Source organism: Syngnathus leptorhynchus, chromosome 7 (assembly GCF_054491065.1).
Source record: "Syngnathus leptorhynchus isolate UIUO chromosome 7, UIUO_Slep, whole genome shotgun sequence".
Lineage (NCBI taxonomy): Eukaryota > Metazoa > Chordata > Actinopteri > Syngnathiformes > Syngnathidae > Syngnathus > Syngnathus leptorhynchus.
The window spans coordinates 12,897,501-12,917,891 of record NC_141201.1 but is presented as its reverse complement, the minus strand read 5'-3'; the positions used below and the strand labels follow the sequence as shown (position 1 = coordinate 12,917,891).

Here is a 20,391-nt window from a genome sequence, read left to right as displayed (position 1 = left end):
GTGCAAACATTTCATTCTGACTTGAGGTTAGCACAATAAAGGTTCTCTCCTAATTTTTACCGTTATTTCATACATTTGGGTTCTGTTCAAAAATTATTTATTTGGTGAATTAATTAAAAATATTTTTTATTTTACGTCATGAAACCATTTCCCTGAAGGGATGCAATTGATACAATGATATGAATTTTAGACCATATCGCCGTGCTTTATCTTTGAGGTTCCACCGCATATTTCACTTTGATCAAAAGTGATGTGTAACTCACCTCCAGACTGGTCTGTTTCCACTTCGCACCCCTGAGGTCCATTCCTTACGTCTATTCCGTCAAGCATCTTAACACCACACACAGCATCCACTGAATTTTCTTCAGCCAAAGGGAAAATAATTTCATCTCCGGGTGTCTCAATAAGTGATTGGATTTGTGTTACTTCTTTTTCTGACAAGTCTGTAATTTGGAAGACATCCATTTTGCTGTCCATTAGACTGTGTTGGTGATTCTCATTGCTGATGCCGTCCTCGAAGTGACAGGTGCTGCAAGCAGAGTCCTCAGTCTGTGTAGTTGATTCATCGCCTTTCACAATGTTGTTCAGTAGAGGTATACTGTCTGCTATTTGGTGAGACAGTTTTGGCATAGGTTCTTTTTGTGTATAGTTTGTCTGCACTAATTCATTAACCTCTAAAGACTCCCATAATGAGTCGGTAAAAGACCCATTGGGCATCACTTGCTCTTTGTTTTGGGTTTCCTCACAGCCTGTTTGATGGTGGGTTGACAATCGAGGATGGTGACACTGCTGGCTTGAGTCAGAAACCTGGCCGTTGATGCCACCAAAGACCTGCTGGGTGGCTGCTGAGATGACCTCCGTTATGAGTCCAGCTGCCAGAACTTCCAGAGCTTGCTCCTCACCATAATGGCTGTGAACCTGGATTTCCTGTGATGTCAAAGCTGTAGTTTGGGCTTTGGGAGTCAACACCTGAGAGTTGGGTGTGCTGGTTAGAATGTGTTGATTTAAATCTTGCAGTGAAATGTGTTTGTCTCGAGACTCGAACTGTGATGAGACCACTCTCTGCGCTTCAATGGGTATGATTGCACAGCCATCATTCTGTGCTGTCATTGCGATGTGGCTCTGAGCAACTTCACCCTCTGGCTCAGGCCGTTCTGCATTAGCAAGGCACCCTGACGTCGTAGTGGTTGAAGGGGTAATATTGGTGACTTGGCAGGACAAGACCATCTCTTTGACAGTGATTTCTGAAGCACACGTTGGCTTTCTCTTTAGATCGAGATTTGCTTCTGAACCACAGGAGGGTACTGGGCTTTTTTTCAGGTCTCCATGATCTTTTACTGATCCATTGAAACTCTCATCCTGTTCATACGGCAGCAGAGTTGAAACTATGGGTTTTTGAACTTTCACTTGTATTCCACATGTTTCAACAGCTGTCTCTTTAAGAGTCTGCCTCAGATTGGATGCTGTGTCTGTATCATCAACATGATTTTGGAACATATTTTCCTGCTCATCGTTTATACTGGGTTGTGGATCTCTGCAGGTCAAGTGATGATTTGTGTTGTGTGTAGTAGATAATGTGTCTTTCTCAATAACACCATTGGGCCCCATTCCCGTTGTTAGACACGAGCTCAGTGTTGCATTAGTTGGACCTTCATCTGGGGCATCATGGCTGATGAGGCGCTCTTTCTTACGCGAGGTGTACCACCACCAGCCGATTAGTGCAAGGACTCCAGGTAGTGTGTAGGGCACAATCGAGCGAAACCTTAGAGGCATCTCCTCAGGACACTAGCAACTACACCTGAACAGAGGGAAAAGGAAAGATTTATCTCATTTGAGATGTGAGCTGTAATTTTAAATTACACATTTAAACAAAAGCCTAACTTACACAAGAGTTATCCATAACAATACTTAAAATAGTATAACCGAGTGGGGTTTTGAAGGAGCAACGTCCCTAACAATAGTAGAAATGGTATTGGATACAACACTGCTGACATGCAAAGCAACCTAACTATTTTACATATGGCTAATGCTAATATTACTCTTGCTAGAACTGATTACGATAGGTGTTGTTTTCTTTGCTGTTGTTCGAGGGGGGGGGGTCCACCCTACAGGAAAGGGAGGAAAAACGATATAACAATATATTAAGTATATTTCAAATAACTATCATATTACAACAATATTATCAAACCATCTGGGTCACTCCATATCATTAAATCCATTGATCAAATTCCTCGTCCTTTGTCAACAACGCCGCGCGTGCGCCCTGACGTCAGCCTCGTCGTTATTCCGCAGATCTAGTATATAACTATATTGTGGTGTTAAAGTACAAGCAAAGACGTGGGTTTGGTAAACGGCTCTTTAACAAAACAAGAGTTCAACGAGGCAACAACTACTGAACTTCCATCCACGGAGGTGGAAGAGAGCTCCATAGAATAGGACCAGGCGGGCGTAAAAGCAATATCCGAGCCCCATCCACCGTCCCCGGACAGCCACCCACCCAAGCGGCGGCCCCCGACTTTCATCCACGAAGGTGAAAGAGAGCTCCGTAGAGTAGGACCGGGCGTTCGTAAAAGCCCTAATAGTTTTTCAAACCTTCTGTGTCACTCCAAATTGTTAAATCCTTCAAACTCTTCGTCCTCCGTCTCACTTACAAAGCCGCTAGTGATGCCGGTAGTACGTGGGGCCCTTCGTCATCTTCGTCATCCCGTGATCGAGTCTTTGTCCTTTATGTAAACAACGGCCGTGCCGCTGACGTCACTTGAAATTCAAACTACAGCAATCCCTTGCTGGATCACGGTTCGTTTATCGCGGTTTATTTTTTATATTTTGAAAATTTGTTAAAAAACAATCACATAAGTCGCTCATCAGTATAAGTCGCCCACCCACCCAAACTAAGGGAAAAAAAAGCGTGACTTATAGTCCGAAAATTAAATATAAATTTAAAATGTACCTTTAATTAACCTGTAGTGGCCGATTCGGCTGGAGTTTGTTTTGCTCCCTCTCCCCGACCCCACTTCCCCCTCCCTGGCTGGGAGACATAGGTGACATTAGGTGACACCCAAGCTGACAGCGGCTATCTAGAGTCTCGTGGACCAAATTCAGGATGAGGGAACTACAGCAGATTACCCTCCTCGAAGACACTGCCAGTACGATCGAGGGCTCCTCCGACAGCTCTTCGCTTTGGCCTGGACATCCACTTTTTGATTTCCATATTTTGTATTTTATGTGCCCTCTTTGCATCCATTGCAGCCTGGTGATCCTGAAAGGGGGATCCTTTCATCTGTGGTCCCTTCTCAAGGTTTCTCATTTTTCCCCTGGTAGTTTTTCCTTGCTCTTTTGGGAGCTCAAGATCAGGGGATGCTTTGAGAATAATTGTCAATTGTTTGTCTATGTGAAGCCCTTTGAGACTGCTTGTGATTTAGGGCTATACAAATAAACTTGACTTGACTTATCACCCCTAATACTGTATACTGTATATCAGTTTCTTCGCCTTCACACTCGATTTCTCCAGAAATTGAATGTGAAGGCAAAGAAACTGAATAAATTCTGACGGAATGCTGCAGAATGATGTTGAAACAAGTTGAATTACTTGAGAATTATAGAAATGAGAAGTGTAAAGCGAAATTTTGGAGAATTTGGGGTGAATTTCAAATTTTAAAATTTTTAATTTTTGGTAAGGGGAAGTTGTGGAATAGGTAGGAAAATGATGAGCAGTTGAAAGTTGGAATGGGTTGAATCGGTTGAATCACAAAAACAAGAGGTGAAACCCACAATTGGGTTGAATGTGGCGTGAATTTCAAAATTGAAAATGGGGAATTTTTGTCAAGTGGGAAGTTGAGAAATAGGTAGGGAAAAGATGAACAGTTCCAAACTTTTGGAACGGGTTGAATTGGTTAAAAAAATGTAGAAATTAGAAGGGAAAACGGAATTTTGGAAAAATTGGCATGAATTTCAAAATTGAAAATGTGGAAATTTTGGTAAGTATGAAGTTGTGGAATAAGATGGAAAAAGATTAACAGTTTAAAGTTGAAATGGGTTGAATCGGTTGAAAAATGTAGAAGTTACATTAAGTGTTAGATGCCCCATGGAGAATGAATGGGAATTAAAACTTTTTTAAAAAATTAGGAAAGGAAAGGAAAACTACGGTTTTAAGAGGTTCACTTTGAAATTCAAAACGGGTTGAATCGGACAAAAATTGTAAAAGGGCACTTCCGGTTTATTTGGGGCATTTCCAGTTTGATTTAGGTCACTTCCAGTTTATTTGGGTCACTTACGGTTTAATTTAAGTCACTTCTGGTTTATTTGGGCCACTTCCGGTTTGATTTAAGACACTTCCAGTTTGATTTAGGACACTTCCGGTTTGATTTAGGGCACTTCCAGTTTAATTTGGGTCACTTCCAGTTTAATTTGGGTCACTTCCAGTTTAATTTGGGTCACTTCCAGTTTGATTCGGGGCACGTCCGGTTCACCTCCTGTTAAAATTGGGGCACTTCCGGTTCACTTCCTGTTCATGTTGGGGCACTTCCTGTTCGTTTTGGGGCCCTTCCTGTTTGTTTTGGGGCACTTTCGATTCATTTCGTGTTCATTATGGGGCACTTCTGGGTCAATCTATGATGGCCGCCACACAGTGGAAATTGGGGTAAAGCGGTGAATTTGGGTAAGCATAGTGGAAGTGGGGGTGAAGGCGGTGAATATTGTAAGCATAAGGTGAACAGTTCAAAGTTGCAACGGGTTGAATCAGTAGAAAAATGTAGAAATTAGAAAATCAGAGTTGAAAAACGAAATTTTGGAGAATTTGGCGTGAATTTCAAAATAAAAAATTTGGAATTTTGGTAAATGGGAAGTTGTGGAATAGGTAGGCAAAAGATGAACAGTTGAAAGTTGGAACAGGTTGAATCGGTGGAACCATTTAGAAATTAGAAGGGGAAAACGAAATTTTTGAGAATTTGGCGTGAATTCATATTTAAAAATTGGGAACTTTTGGCAAGTGGGAAGTTGTGGAATAGGGTTGAATCTGTTGAAAAATGTAGAAATTAGAGGTGAAAATCTTTAAATGTGAAAACATGAAATTTTTGAATTCGTCAATTTTGGGAATGTCGAGAATCTTTCCAAATGTGATTTGAATGTGCTGAATGCTGTGGAATAGGTAGGCAAAAGATGAAAAGTTGAAAGTTGGAACGAGTTGAATCGGTGGAAAAATGTAGAAATTAGAAGGGAAAAATAAAATGTGGGGGAATTTGGCGTGAATTTCAAATTTGGACATTTGGAATTTTTGGGAAGTGGGACGTTGTGGAATAGGTAGGCAAAAGATTAACAGTTGAAAGTTAGAATGGGTTGAATCAGTTGAAAAATGCAGAAATTAGAGGTGGACAACGAAATATTTTGAAATTTTGCGGAAAATTCGAACGTAAAAACGTGAAATGTTTTAATTTGGCAATTTTGGGAATGTCGCAAATCTCTCCGAATGTAATTTGAATGTGCCGAATGAAGTTGATTTAGAACTGGACCAATGTAAATGTGAAATGTTGAATGTGCCATTAAGAATGAATGGGGAAAGATTGGTCATAAATGTGCGATTTTTGCGAAAACTGAAAATATTTGGAATGAGAAAAATGCAAGCGCTCATGCTGTGAATATGTGGAATACGTCAAAAGTGGAATGGAGTGAATCGGTTGAATTATATGGAAGTAGTAGAAGGACAGAAAAGTGAGGAGAATAAAATATACCTAGCAAATGCAATTCCTGGAGAATTTGCGTGTGAAGGCGAAGAAGTTGAATAAATACTTGGGGAATGCTGCTGAGTGATGTTTAAAGTTGGAACGGGTTAAATCGGTTGAAAATTGTAGAAATTAGAAGGGGGAAAAAAATTCAGAAAATTTGGTGTGAATTTCAAAATTGAAAATGTGGCATTTTTGGTAAGTGTGAATTTGTTGAATAGGTAGGCAAAATATTAACAGTTGAAAGTTGGAACGGGTTGAATCGGTTGAAAAATGTATAAATTAGAAGTGAAAAATGAAATTTGGTGAAATTTTGCAAATTTCAAACGTGAAAACGCAATTTTTTTTTTATTTGGCAATGTTGGGAATGTATTCAATGTGATTTGAATGTGCTAAATGATGTGAATTTCAAACTTGAATGACGTAAATGTGAAATGTTGAATCTGCCATTACGAATGAATGGGAACTCTCTCGTGGACAAAATAAACCAGCTGGAGAATCAAAGCCGACACAATGTCCGCATCGTTGGTCTACAGGAGGGCGCAGAGGGAAAGGACCAGGTGCAGTTCTTCACTGATTGGATGCCCTCCGTGCTGGGACAACAGAATTTCCCCGACCCACTGATTATCAAGAGAGCCCAAGGGGTCCCCAACATTCATCACGTCAGGAGAGACGCGACCCAGACCCATCCTCATCCGTCTACTCAAGCTCCAAGACCGGGATAAAATCCTTCAAATGGCCGCTACAACATCCAGAGAGAAAGGTGAACCGACTACCTTTAAAGGTGGAGTAGTGATGTTTTTCCCTGACCTGAGCGCAAGACTTGTGAAGCGAAGAAAGGAATACAACTATGTTAAGAAGGAACTGCATGCAAATAAAGCTCCAGTTCAACCTCCTCCACCCAGCAACCTTGAGAGTCAACCTACCTAACTAAGAGAAAAAGTTCTTCAAATCACCTGACGAAGCAGCATCTTTTCTCCGAGGTCTCCCGGGAGGCACTTAGTCCTGTCTCTCACAGATGACCAGACTACAGGTGCAGTACCACAACTCCTCTCCTCTGAAGAGAGAACAATTCCTGGAACTGCTGGGAGGTTGCACTTAAACTTTCATTTACCTCTGGGTATTGTGGGTGTTACAATGTTTACATCTGAAGTTGTTTATACCAAATGATTATCAGTTTATAAGAGAGATCCGGGCCCAGTAAAGTGTTAGTTGGGCTTGATAGTTTTTGGGAGCATTCAACGGAGGTCGTTGTTGGTTTTTTTGGATGACACCGAGTGTTCAGGCGGTCGGTGCCGTGGGCAACGGGGAGGGTTTTCTTTCTTTGTTTTTTTTTCTGGTTTGTTTTCAGAGGCATTGTCTTTCAACATCTGGCTGAGATGCTACAAAGCAAGTCACTTTTCACATGAATAAGGTGGTGAAATTCGTTAGCTTTAATGTCAATGGTCTTGACAAACCCATTAAAAGGAAAAGGGTGTTATCATATTGAAAAAAAGATTCAAACAGACATAGCCTTTATCCAGGAAACTCCTTTTACTGCACAGGAATATAATAAACTAAAAAGAGGATGGATTGGCCAAGTCTTTTCTTCACCATTTAACTCCAAGGCCAGAGGAGTTGCTATTTTGATAAACAAAAACATACCCATTACAGTTCAGGAAATAATAAGTGATCTTCTAGGTCGCTACGTTTTCATAAATTGTATAATTTATTCTGAACAGTGGACCTTATTAATTATGCCCCTTACTATGACGACACTTCCTTTATCCAGCATATTTTTCTTAAAGTATCAGGAAGTCGTGAACATATTCTCATGGGAGGAGAAACTGTTTAGACCCAGTTTTGGACAAATCAGCTACCCCCACTAAAATCTAAATCAGCCTCAACAACCTTATCATTTATGAAAGATTTAAATCTAACAGATGTTTGGAGGCAATTATACCCCCAAACCATAGTCTAGTCCTTTTATTCAAACCGTCATAATTCACATTCGAGAATAGATTTTTTTCTTCTTGTCAACACATGTGGCTTACAGAGCACTAGAGTCTGACTATTTGCTAAGGATTCTTTCTGATCATTTTCCTCTCACTATATATAGCAATGCTATAAAAGAAAATGGCTAGTATGTAAAGGTGGCGTTTGAACCCGACCCTCCTTAAAAAGAGTGATTTCTGTAACTTTGTCAGGGATCAAATCAAACTATTCTGCGAAACGAACTGTCCTTCATCTCCCAACAGTTTCATACTATGGGACACACTAAAAGCTTAAGAGGACAAAAAATCTCATATACAAAAGGTCTTAAAAAAAAAATCATATGTAGCAGAAATGGAAGAATTGGAGAAAGACATTCTTGGGCTGGAAAAGGACTTTCAACAACATGGGGACAAGAAAATAGACAGTTTATTAGTCAATAAAAAATTCAAGTATAATATGTTATGCACTTATAGGGCTGAAAAAGATATGAGAACAAAACAAAGGTACTACGAATTGGGGGAAAGCCCATAAAGTCCTATCCTGGCAGCTAAAGAGAGAGGAGAGTTCAAGAACAATTAACCAAATTGAAGATGCACATGGCTGTATCACACAGAACCCAAAAGAAATAAATGCTTTTAAAAGGTTTTATGTTAATTTATACGAGTCTGAATCACCAGCAGCTCTGTCCACGATAGATACACTCCAAAATAATGTTGAGATACCTAAACTGAATCAGGATGACCAGAAATTAGATTCACCATTTACTACCAAGGAGATTGAAAACACTCTGTCTGCACTGTAATCTAATAAATCTGCAGGGGAGGATGGGTTTCCCCCTGAATGTTATAAAGAGTTTAAGGATCTGCTTATACCTCTCCTTATGGATGTAATTAATTTAGCATCTAAAACACAAAGTCTCCCTGATTCATTTTCAAGGGCAATAATTACAGTAATACAAAAAAAGGACCCCTTAAAATGCACATCTTTTAGGCCAATCTCCCTCTTAAACGCAGATTATAAATTAATTTCTAAAGCTATAGCAAAAGGGTTGAGTCGATTCTTACCAAAACTGATAAGCCAAGACCAGGTAGGTTTTATCCAGAGGAGATCCTCTGCCAGCAACATGTGTAGGCTACTTAATATTATTCACATGGCGACTTCCAGTAATGAACCTAGTATAATCGTTTACCCGGACGCCAAAACGGCCTTCGATAGGCTTGAGTGGCCCTATTTATTCAAGGTTCTACATACAATTCATTTGGTTTTGTTTCCTATTTTATTAATTGGGTCAAAACACTTTATAAGAAACCACAGGCCAAAATAATTATTAATGGACAAACGTCCACTGCTTTTCCCCTCAGTAGATCAAGCAGACAAGGTTGCCCTCTATCCCCCGGTGCTGTTCGTTTAAGTGGTCGAAATTTTGACTGAGATAATCAGACAAGATTCGGGGATAAAGGGTGTGAAATTGGGCCAGGCGACACACAAAATTAATCTTGTGGCAGATGATATAATACTGTATTTAACAAAACCTTCTGACTGCCCTTGCGAAATTAAAAACAGTTTTGCACACATTTGGATTGGCTGGGAGGTCTTCGACTGCCTAATCTTGAAAAGTATTTGGCTGCCCATACACGACTTGTTTCCTTTTTTTTTTTTAGATAGAAAATGTCCCACCTTGGGTTTCGATTGGAATGCATGTTCATAAAGAAAATGTTTCTGCAGACTTTATCTATAAATAGACACCCACAGCCATTTCTAGAAGGACTGACAACCCTATCTTGACTCATTATTAAAATGTGGCATGACATTCGAAAAAACATTGGACAAAAAATATATATTTTCACCCAAAACACCATTGAAACAGAACAAACTCATACCTATGTCAGTGGGCAACAAGATCCTGGAAATGTAGCACCAGAAAGGGATTCATTATTTGGAGGACTGTTATGAAAATGGACACCTGATGTCTTTTGAGTACCTTAGGAGGAAATATGAACTGGCCAACTGAAACGTCTTTCATTATTTACAGTTAAGATCCTTTTTTTGTTGTTTTGGGACCTGAAATGACTTTACCCATGCTAAGCAATCTAGAAAGACTGTTTCATGATGGTAATGCACCTCGACTAATTTCAAAAGTGTACTCCCTCTTTATGGACGCTGCTCCAAAACCAGGTTTACATAAAACGAGGGAGAAATGGGAGTCTGATTTGGGTGTAACAATAAGCTCTGCGCTCTGGGCTGAATTGTGCAGAAAATGTTTAACTGCCACTCTTAATTCCAGATACAGGCTGACCTGTTATAACTTCCTTCACCAAAACTATCTCACGCCACAGAAATTACATAAATAAAAATCTGAGATATCCAACCTGTTTTAGGTGTAGCCTAGAAGAGGGTTTATTCTTGCACTGCACTTGGTCATGCACAAAAATACATTCTGGCATTAATTTTCTGACATCATGACAACTCCTAGGATTGCATCTTCCATTAGACCCACAAACCTGCTTATTAGGAAATACTATAAGTATGGATGCCCAACTAAAAAAAGCTCAGAAGAGGTTTCTTTCGTTGGCCTTGTGCGTTGCCAGGAATTGCATAGCCATCACAGGGCTGTGCCCCACTGGAAAAAATTACATATATAATAAGGAATGACTATAATACTTATAAAGAGATGTGGCAGGCGTATTTAACATACCGTAAATTTAGGACTATAAGTCGCGTTGTTTTTTTCATAGTTTGGGTGGAGGGGGCTACTTATACTCAGGAGCGACTTGTATGTGAATTTTTTCACAAATTTTCAAAATTCAAAAATCCACGATGTAGTGAAACCCCCATAAACGAACCGCAATGTAGCAAGGGATTATTGTCATTTGAACTGCAAGTGACGTCAGCAGAGTGGCGATTATTTACATAAGGACAAAGAATTCAATCACGGGATGACTAATATGACGAAGGGCCCCACGTTTGAAGGATTTAATGATTTGGAGTGACACAAGGTTTGAAAAACTTATTTATGTTAGAGTTATTTGATATATTTTCTTTCGTGTAGAAACTTGTATATGTTTTTTTGTTACAGATCAGTAGTTGTTGGCTCGTTGAACTCTTGCTTTGTTAAATAAAGAGCCGTTTACCAAACCCATGTCTTTCCTGGTACTTTAACGCTACAATATAGTTATATACTAAATCTGTGTGGCGCGCCGCGGCATTGTTGACAAAGGACGAGGAATTTGATCGATGGATTTAATGATTAGGAGTGACACAGAGGGTTTGATATTTGATATGAAATATTGTTGTTATGATAGTTATTTGAAATATACTTTATATATCGTTATATGGAGGGCGGCTCGGTGTTTACATAAAGGACGATCGATGGATTTAATGAATTGGAGTGACAAAGATGATTTTATTATATATTATTATAAATATATACAGAAGTATAAATAAATATTATAAATAAGTATTATTATATAATACTTATTTGAATAATTCTGAATGTTACATCAGGCCCGTTCTCAGCTCCTCGTTTGTGTATATGTCACGTTAGCATAAAGTATCGTTTAGCCTGTTGTTCCTGGTTCATGTCTGTTCTTGGTGTTGGATTTTGACGAATAAATTTGCCCCAAAAGTGCGACTTTTACTCCGGTGCGACTTATATACGTTTTTTTTCACTTTATTGTGCATTTTATGGCTGGTGCAACTTATACTCCAGAGCGACTTATAGTTCGAATATTACGGTATATGGACACATTGCCAGCTTTGTAATGGATATGTTGTCAGTGGTCACTGTTGATTAATGTTGTCTTTCTCAACAATTTTCTCAAATGTTTTTCGTCTTTTGTTGTTCCTTTTGTGTTTGTTTGTTTGTTTGTTTGTTTGTTTGTTTGTTTACTTATTTTTATCCTCCTCAGTGTGTTTGTGGGCAGGTAGGGGAAAGGGATTGGAGTTGTAGATATATTCTCTTGTTGAAAACCAAAAACAAAATATTCTAAAAAAAGAATGAATGGGAAAAAATTGGTCGGAAATTTGTCAATTTTGTGAAAAGGACAGATTTTTATATATATATATATATATATATATATATATATATATATATATATATATATATATATATATATATATATATATATATATATATATATGTGTGTGTGTGTGATTTGTTCTTTAACGATAGAGAGAATACACAAAACCTAAATATGCCATCGCAGCGGGCGGGAGAATGCTTGCAAGTCGCCAAGGCTAACGTTGGCCGGCCGCTCCCCCCATATATTAAAAAATAATTTTCTCATGGGATTTACACGATTCACGAAAATGATACTTTCGGCGTAAAAAACCACGGAAATCCGCGGATCCGCAGAAAATTCTCATCCCTGGAATAAGAATAGTGTGAAGGCCTTCGCCTTCACACAATGAAGGACAGGAATAACAATAGTGTGAAGGCGAAGGCCTTCACACAATAAAGTGAATGGTGTAGAACAACATAAGTTAGGCCTTCACACTGATAAAGTAAATGTGTAGAATAACGTAAGTGTGAAGGCTTTCACACTAATAATAAAGTGAATGGTGTAGAACAAGAATATATTAATAATATAATCCTGCATTGCAGCCCTACATTCTTAATTGCTAGTTTCTTTATTCATTGTTTAAATTTTAGGCAGTTGTTACATAGAGTATAAAAGGATCAGGGAAAACATTAACTGGTCAATTTTTGTTTAAATATGAAGCTGTCACACTTGTACTATATTTTCACTTTTACATTTCAATTGAGGGGAAAAATGCTTGGCTCAAATATTGTGTGCAATAAAGCACCGATCAAAAGTATAGTCTTCATAAAGTATTTCCCATATCATCAAAAATATTGGAACGGCAAATTTTCTTGAAATACTGTGAGAAATATTTGAGGCTATATTACCCACCCCTAGTGATGTATGTAAATAAATCGATCAGTAGAATATAAAAAATGTTTGGCGATAATTTATTTCAAACTGTTTAAATGAGTGTACTGATTGATAAAACTTCACAATTACAATGAATATTTTGGTAGATGGTACTCACAGCAACATAGAACTTCCATCCATCCATTTCCAACACCATTTATCCTATTCAGGGTCGCGGGGTGTGCTGGAGCCTATCCCAGTTGACAGCCTCCACCCTGAACTGGTCGCCAGCCAGTCGCAGGAGACACAAAGACGAACAACCAGTCACAACCACATGCACACCACCACCGAGTGTGAATTGATCCCACGCTGCCCACAGACAAGTCAGGCGAGTATACCCCTACATCAGGGGTATCAAACTCATTTTTTTCACAGGCCGCATTGTAGTCATAGCTTCTTTTGGAGGGCCATTATGACTGTCAACCCAAATAAATGTATGAGCACCTCATATTATATACAGTAAAAGCTACAAAACAAACTGACAAATAACTCGTTTTAAAATCAGATGAGTAAAAACTGGTCAAATATATATTAAAAAAAGGATATTATTAAAACTGAAGACAATTTGCAAATCTAGTCATGACACGAATTTGATGCACAATTTGTCTTCGCAGGCCACATAAAATGATGTGGCGGGCCGTATCTGGCCCCCGGGCCTTGAGTTTGACCCTGTGTTTTAAGTTGTTTGGATATGAGCTATTACTTTCCTGCTTGGTTAAGCTTTTGCCGTGATAGTTTCAGTTACGCTATCAAGGTAATTTTGCAGGTTTAGTATTAGAGCCCAAATTCAGGCATAGTGACAAAACTTGCTGCTTTCTGTATTTACTTTCTGGACCTGGATTTTACACTTCTGTTGATTTGACATTGTAAGATGGTGTCAAAGTTTGCATCAGGCTTTACACCAGGGGTGTTCAATTCTGGGCCCCGAGGGCCGGTTTTATGGATGTTATTTATGCCTCCCTGCCGTAACAAACCTGATTCAAACTATTAGGATTGTGATCCAACTTCTGCAGACTTTGCTGATTAACTGATGATCGGTATTGCTATCAGTATCTTAAACCCCTGATCAGAACAACCCAGATCTTTTTCTTCTGAATGTATTCTACACGATGTAATTGTGAAATCAATTATGTATGATTTATACAAATACTACAACATGATAGGTGACCCAAACCAGTGATTCTCGACCAGTGTGGATCATCACCGTGAGGCATTATCAGTTGGGCTGTGTCAAATTATCCATCCATCCATCCACCCATCTTCTTCCACTTTTCCGGGGAATCCCAAAGCATTCCCAGGTCAGCTGAGAGACAGTCTACCCAGCACGTCCTGGGTCATCCTCTGGGTTTCCTGCCGGTGGGACATGCCCGGAACACCAGGGAGGCGTCCAGGACGCATCTTAATGAGATGCCTGAGCCACCTCATCTGGCTTCTCTCAACATGGAGGAGCAGCAGTCCCTCACGGATAACCAAGCTTCTCACATTATCTCCAAAGGAGAGCCCAGACACCCTGCGGAGGAAACTCATTTCGGGATATTGTTCTTTCGGTCATAACCAATAGCTCATGACCATCGGTGAGGGCAGGAGCATAGATCAACTGGTAAATCGTCTTTTGGCTCAGCTCCCTTTTCACTACAACGGACCTAAAAAGAACCCGCCATCACATTATCCGATGTCAATTGATTTGACAAAAATATTGTCCTATTAAAGTTAAAAAGTCCCTATTCCAACCACCTTACAGGAAAAACTGTTAAATGCTATTCTACTGGATAAGACGTTACATATTTAACCAGTACCTCTACGTTTAATACAATATTTTATTAAAAATTTCATTTTCTATACCGCTTGTCCCCACGGGGTTCACGGGTGTGCCGGAGCCTATCCCAGCAGTTACTGGCAATAGGCGGGATCACCAGTAAATCACCGGGCACACAGAAACAAACAAACATCCACACTGACTCACACTTATAGGTAATTTTGAGCGCTCAATCGGCCTACCATGTATATTTTTGGTGTAAGGTTACCCAGAGAAAACTCACACAGGCAAGGGGAGAACATGCAAACTCCAGAGGGAGGGCTGGAATCAAACCCGCAACCTCTTAACTGTAGGCGGACGTGCTAACCAGTGCTCCATCGTGCACTGTACTTAACAATTTTTTGCTTTTTTTTAAATAAAAATTTTGTTGCCAAGTCGTATGACAAGAACTTTTCCAATCTAAAATATGTACCTTGGTTACGATAAATGGTGGGTAACGTTGAATTAAACAAAGGTCGAGTTCTTCATACATGTGTATCCAGCAGACCAGCCCGTCATCCATAAACTCACAATTAAGTGTAGTACAGTGATACTTCTGTTTACGAACGCCTGTACTTACAAAACGTAGTCGCAGTTTTTGTCATAGTTTTGGTGGGGTGGGGCGATTTATACTCAAGAGCGACTTATGTGATTTTTTTTTTTTTTTTTTTACAAATTATCAAAATTCAAAAATCCGCGATGTAGTGAAACCGCGATAAACAAACCGCGATGTCGCAAAGGAATTGCTGTAATTTGAATTTCAAGTGACGTCAGTGGCGCGGCAGTTGCTTACATAAAGGGCAAAGGATTCGATCACAGGATGACGAAGATGACAAAGGGCCCCACGTACTACCGGCATCATTAGCGGCTTTGTTTGTAAGTGACAAAGAGGATGAAGAGTTTGAAGTATTTAATGATTTGGAGTGACACAGAAAGTTTGAAAAACTATTATGGGTTTTACGCACGCTCAGTCCTTCTCGACGGGAGCTCTCTTTCACCTCCGTGGATGGAAGTCGGGGACCGGCGCTCGGCCAGGTGGCTGTCCGGGGACGGTGGATGAGGCTCAGACATGGCTTTTACACACGCCCGGTCATACTCTACGGAGCTTTCTTTCACCTCCGTGGATGGAAGTCGGGGGCCGGCGCTCGACTGGGTGGCTGTCCGGGGACGGCGGATGGGGCTTCGACATGGCTTTTACGCAAGCCCGGTCCTATTTATGGAGCTCTCTTCCACCTTCTACCTGGAAGTTCAGTAGTGGCTCGTTGAACTCTTGTTTTGTTAAATAAAGAGCCGTTTTTACAAACCCACGTCTTTCTTGGTACTTTGTTAATGCTACAATATAGTTAAACTGCCAATATCAGTATATATATCCAACTTTTTTTTTCACCATTGAAATCTGATGTTTTCAACGTGTTCCTTTAATTTTTTTTGAGCAGTGTAGTCATATACTCTATCTCTGCGGCGCACGTGCGGCTTTGTTGACATAAAGGATGAGGAATTTGATCGATAGATTTAATGATTTGGAGTGACACAGATGGTTTGATAATATTGTTGTTATATAAACCCACGTCTTTCCTGGTACTTTGTTAACGCTACAATATAGTTATATACTAGATCTCTGCAGCGTACGAGCAGCGTTGTTGACATAAAGAACGAGGAATTTGATCGATGGATTAAATGATTTGGAGTGACACAGGTGGTTTGATAATATTGTTGAAATATGATAGTTATTTGAAATATACTTTATATTATATATATATTTATCGTTATATGGGTCTGTGGAATAATTAGAAATTCAACTTACAATGGGTCCGACGTCAGCATATGCGGCATTGTTTACATAAAGCACGATCGATAGATTTAATGAATTGGAGTGACAGATGGTTTTATAAACGTTATATTTATGTAATACTTACTTGAATAACTCAGAATGTTACGTCAGGCCCGTTCTCAGCTCCTCGTTTGTGTATATGTCACGTTAGCATTCCGTATGGTTTAGCCTGTTGTTGCTGGTTCATGTCTGGTTTTGGTGTTGGATTTTGACAAATTAATTTGCCCCAAAAGTGCGACTTATACTCCGGTGCGACTTATATATATGTTGTTTTTCACTTTATTGTGCATTTTATGGCTGGTGCGACTTATACTCCGGAGCGACTTATAGTCCGAAAATTACGGTAGTTTTGAAATAAAAAAAAGTTCAAATTGCTGTAAAAAAAATGCGTAACAAAAAATATTTGCAATATCTCGAAGTTATTATTCATCATACATTCCAATTTGAAATGTTGGTACAGATTTTTAGCAAGGATCATGGGAGTTAACATGATTTGCTTTGCAGGCTAAATTCTACATGATATCTTGTTAGTAAAACATGTAGCACTAAAAGCTAACTGAACATTCGAAATAAGGAGAAAATGCCAACTCGAACGTATCCCATGTGCTACTAGAATTATACTGTTGGTGCTCACTGCTGAGCATACTTAAGTCACACCAACCTCTAACGTCAGTGGAGCTAACAACGTTTAACTCCTATGCAAAACCAGTGACAAGTTTTATTTAAGACAATCCCGTTTGGGTCCTCACCGCTTTGTTTCATCACATTTGGTAAGCGCTTTTAACGAGTGGTTAAAACGGTTGCCGACAAGTTAGCATCGACAACCACAAGCGTGAAACTGAAACAACTCGGACGTCTTTCCCCTTGAAAGGATACTACAAAGGGCATACTGTCAATTAAGCGTCCAACCATTTTTTGTACTGATTGAAGCTTGACAGCCTTCTGATATGTCAACACTTAAAACATTGCCACAACAATGCAGACTAAAACAACATTATATTACTAATACCAAGGAGGCGACAGAAATCAAGACCACCATTATGCAATATCAAAATACTCGGTGAATGCGTAATGTGCACGGTGTTCACATATTGTGTTAGCTTTTTAGAATGCGAAGTTACGTCCAAATAAGTAAATTATGTTACTGTGCGTCCGGTGTTTTAGAAAAATCTGACGTTAATAACTGTGACCTAATGCTAACCGAACTGTTGGGGGAAAAGCATAGCTCGTTTGGAGGCCGCAGTGTTTGACACACATTACGTTACGAACAAACAATTTTGAAAATTCTAATCAATGAGGTAGAATTAACGGTAACGGTGGTCAATGACAGTCGGCAAGTAGAATTACCAAAGTGGTTTCTTTTTGGCCAAACGACTCTGACCGGGGGTTGCATCCTAAAACAGATCTCTTGTGTCTAAGAACAGTTTCGTGTCGTCCTCGTCTATTTTTAGTAATTTATTAACGAAATTACATCAATATAAAATGCAGTAAAATGGTGACCAATGTATGTTTGAGGTCACTTCAGCCATTGTTCCACCGAATGGGCCAAAGACCTTAACGTTAGCTTGCTAACCGGCCTGCCGAAAATGAAACCAGTTTGCAAAGTGCTGCTATCAATGTATGGCACATTGCCAATACTCTGGACATTAGCTCCAGTTATTATTACCACCAAAGAGTGATGAATTTGCCAAGTTAGATAAATAACAAGAGGGATATTGGCTACCTTGTCTACGCAAGTAAGAAAGGTTGGAAGATGATGCTAGTTGCTCAATGACACGGACAGAATAACGGCGATGGCTTTTAAAGAAATGCATGATAGCAACACGAAGGCTGTGTTTAAAAACAACAACAGCAAAAATCGAAAACTCCCACGTTGCATCGCCGCAGTCAGAATTTCTGACCCAGCCACGCGGAGTGAACTTGCAGCTAACTTTAACATGCTTGGTGGCGCAAATGAATGAGAGTTGTAGATTTCACTTACAGTATTTTAAGGCCCTTGATGTCGCCACAGTGAGAACAACCCAGTGTAAACGTCGATTTTGAAAAAGTGTCCAGGTACAAAGTCAATCTCTCCCCCACGTGTTTGCAGAGTAGTATCAGGCTTAAAAAAAAAAAAAAAAGAACACCAAACAGCAGCTCAAATCTCGCGATGATAATTAGAGGTACATGAGTTGTAGTCTCGTGGTAATTTAACTGCACGGCGAACTGAGGTTGCGCCACACAACAGACTCTTGCACTTACAATAAAGGACAATTAATTTACTGAGAAATGAAAACATTTTGAAAAGCTGTATCAACTTTAGAAATTTGCTACGTCGTTTACATAGAGACAGAAATAAAATCTTAAACACATCAAACTGAAAGCCTGGGGGTCAAACCCTGCTCGCCACATCATTGTATTTTATTTCATCTGTATCAACAAATTTGTGTAATTGCTGTATTATAATGGTGCGTCTCGTTGTAATTAAACAATGGATGTCTTTCAGATTTCTGACTTTGTAACCCAGATAAAACCACTAGGTGTTGGTAATTGCCCTGCTTGTCATCGGCACTTGTTCAAGGAAACTACTCTGAGTCTTGACAAATTAATAATAATAAATTGATAATAAATAGCCAAAGTGATTTGTTGAAAAACCTTGGTTTTACATTTGACCCAACTCTCTTTTTTCCATCTCTCATCAAGAATATGACTAGAATTGCATTTTTCTTACCTTCACAGTATCCATTCTTAAATGGGTTTCTTTGAGTACTAATGCTAAAATCCTAGTACAGGCATTTATTATGTCGCGCCTCCATTATTTCAATGTATTACTCTCTGGTCTTCCCAGTTCAACACCTCTGTTCTAGAGCGTTTTCTGTTCGGGCTCCAAGGCTTTGGAATGCCCTACCCACAAATATCAAAGCTGCTACCTTAGTAGAATAATTCAAGACACGATTAAAAAAACTCATTTATACAATCTTGCATTTAGTTGGATGGCCAAAGTCCGGCCCGCGGGCCAAAACAAATCCGTGTCTAAATTTAGACCGGCCCGAAGCATCGTGTCATAAAATCAATCATATATGGCCTACTAGCACTGTCGCGGGGACCTACGCGCCCGGGAACGAGCCACAGAAATGAAACGCGTACGAACGGGAAACCCCACATGAGCGAGCGCTCATGATCGAGTGCAAGCGTGTTCTCCCCCGTCCCTTCCCAGTTCATACGCACACAATTATCCGTTTGCAAAATAATCGGTGACACAGATTTCTTTCACATTTCCGCACGCTAAATTTCCGACACTCAATTGAGAGATGCGGCAAATAACTGTTTTCTATCGCGTTGCAGCATTACGTCACACTCCCAATTCTTGTGCCCTCAAAATTAGATTTATTTTCGGTTATGTCGCAACTTAATATTAACAATACACTGCTGCAAACTATGTACAAATAAGATATAAAAACAAATTAACACAAAAATTATTTGCGCACCATGTAAAACTTTGAACTATCGCTAGAGCTGCAAGAGCTTTACCTAGTGGCGAAAGATACAATTGCATGTAGACTTCAGCAGTTACACCTTGAAACCTAGTATATTGTGTGGCGTCATTCATAGCAATGTAGTTCTCATTTCTAACGCTAGAGTGCAGTATGTACAGTGAATAAAGAGCCTGGCTCCCTGTGAACTCAAACCAGCAATCTGTATTTTTAAAGAACCCAACACAACACATTGTGCTTCCATGTAGTGTTTTTCCCCTTTTCATGACATTTACTTTGATACAGCAAAATGCAGGTTGCAACGGCAAATTGGTGCTACCACATAAAAAGCTGTCAATAAGTTTTCATGATAGCCATCCCTGCGACCATTTTGACATCTAATATCCATGAATATGCGAACCAGACGTCTCGGCTAAAACACGTCTAAAAATTGTCTAAAGGTCTAACAAATATAGACGTCTATGCCGTACAAGTCTATAGCATAGACGTCTAATAGACATCTATTAGACGTCCATGTTATAGACGTCTATGGCATAGACGTCTATGAGACATCTATATGTGAAAGTTTTTTTAGACATTTATTGAGTAGACGTTCGAATGATGGCAAATAGCTATTAACATAGTGATCGTTTGAACATCTAAACGTCTATTCAACATTGAGGTTCTC

The 20,391-nt window shown here is 39.5% G+C and overlaps 1 protein-coding gene across 5 annotated transcripts in view; it reads right to left on the bottom strand.

The window, feature by feature from the left end:
* akap1b (A kinase (PRKA) anchor protein 1b) overlaps positions 1-18,411 on the bottom strand; it is a 56,392-nt gene extending 37,981 nt beyond the window's left edge. Inside the window, exons 1-3 of one of the 5 annotated variants that reach the window (XM_085917254.1) lie at positions 18,233-18,409; positions 12,744-12,845; positions 264-1,798 (exon numbers count right to left, since the gene is read on the bottom strand). In XM_085917254.1, coding sequence (XP_085773380.1) covers positions 264-1,773 — 1,510 coding nt within the window. In that variant the 5' untranslated portion in view covers positions 1,774-1,798; positions 12,744-12,845; positions 18,233-18,409. Of the gene's footprint in view, positions 1-263; positions 1,799-12,743; positions 12,846-16,336; positions 17,280-18,232 lie in introns of those variants that run through there. The other 4 variants (XR_015066773.1, XM_085917253.1, XM_085917257.1 and 1 more) reach the window with 4 other exon arrangements.
* Positions 18,412-20,391: the final 1,980 nt, after the last annotated feature.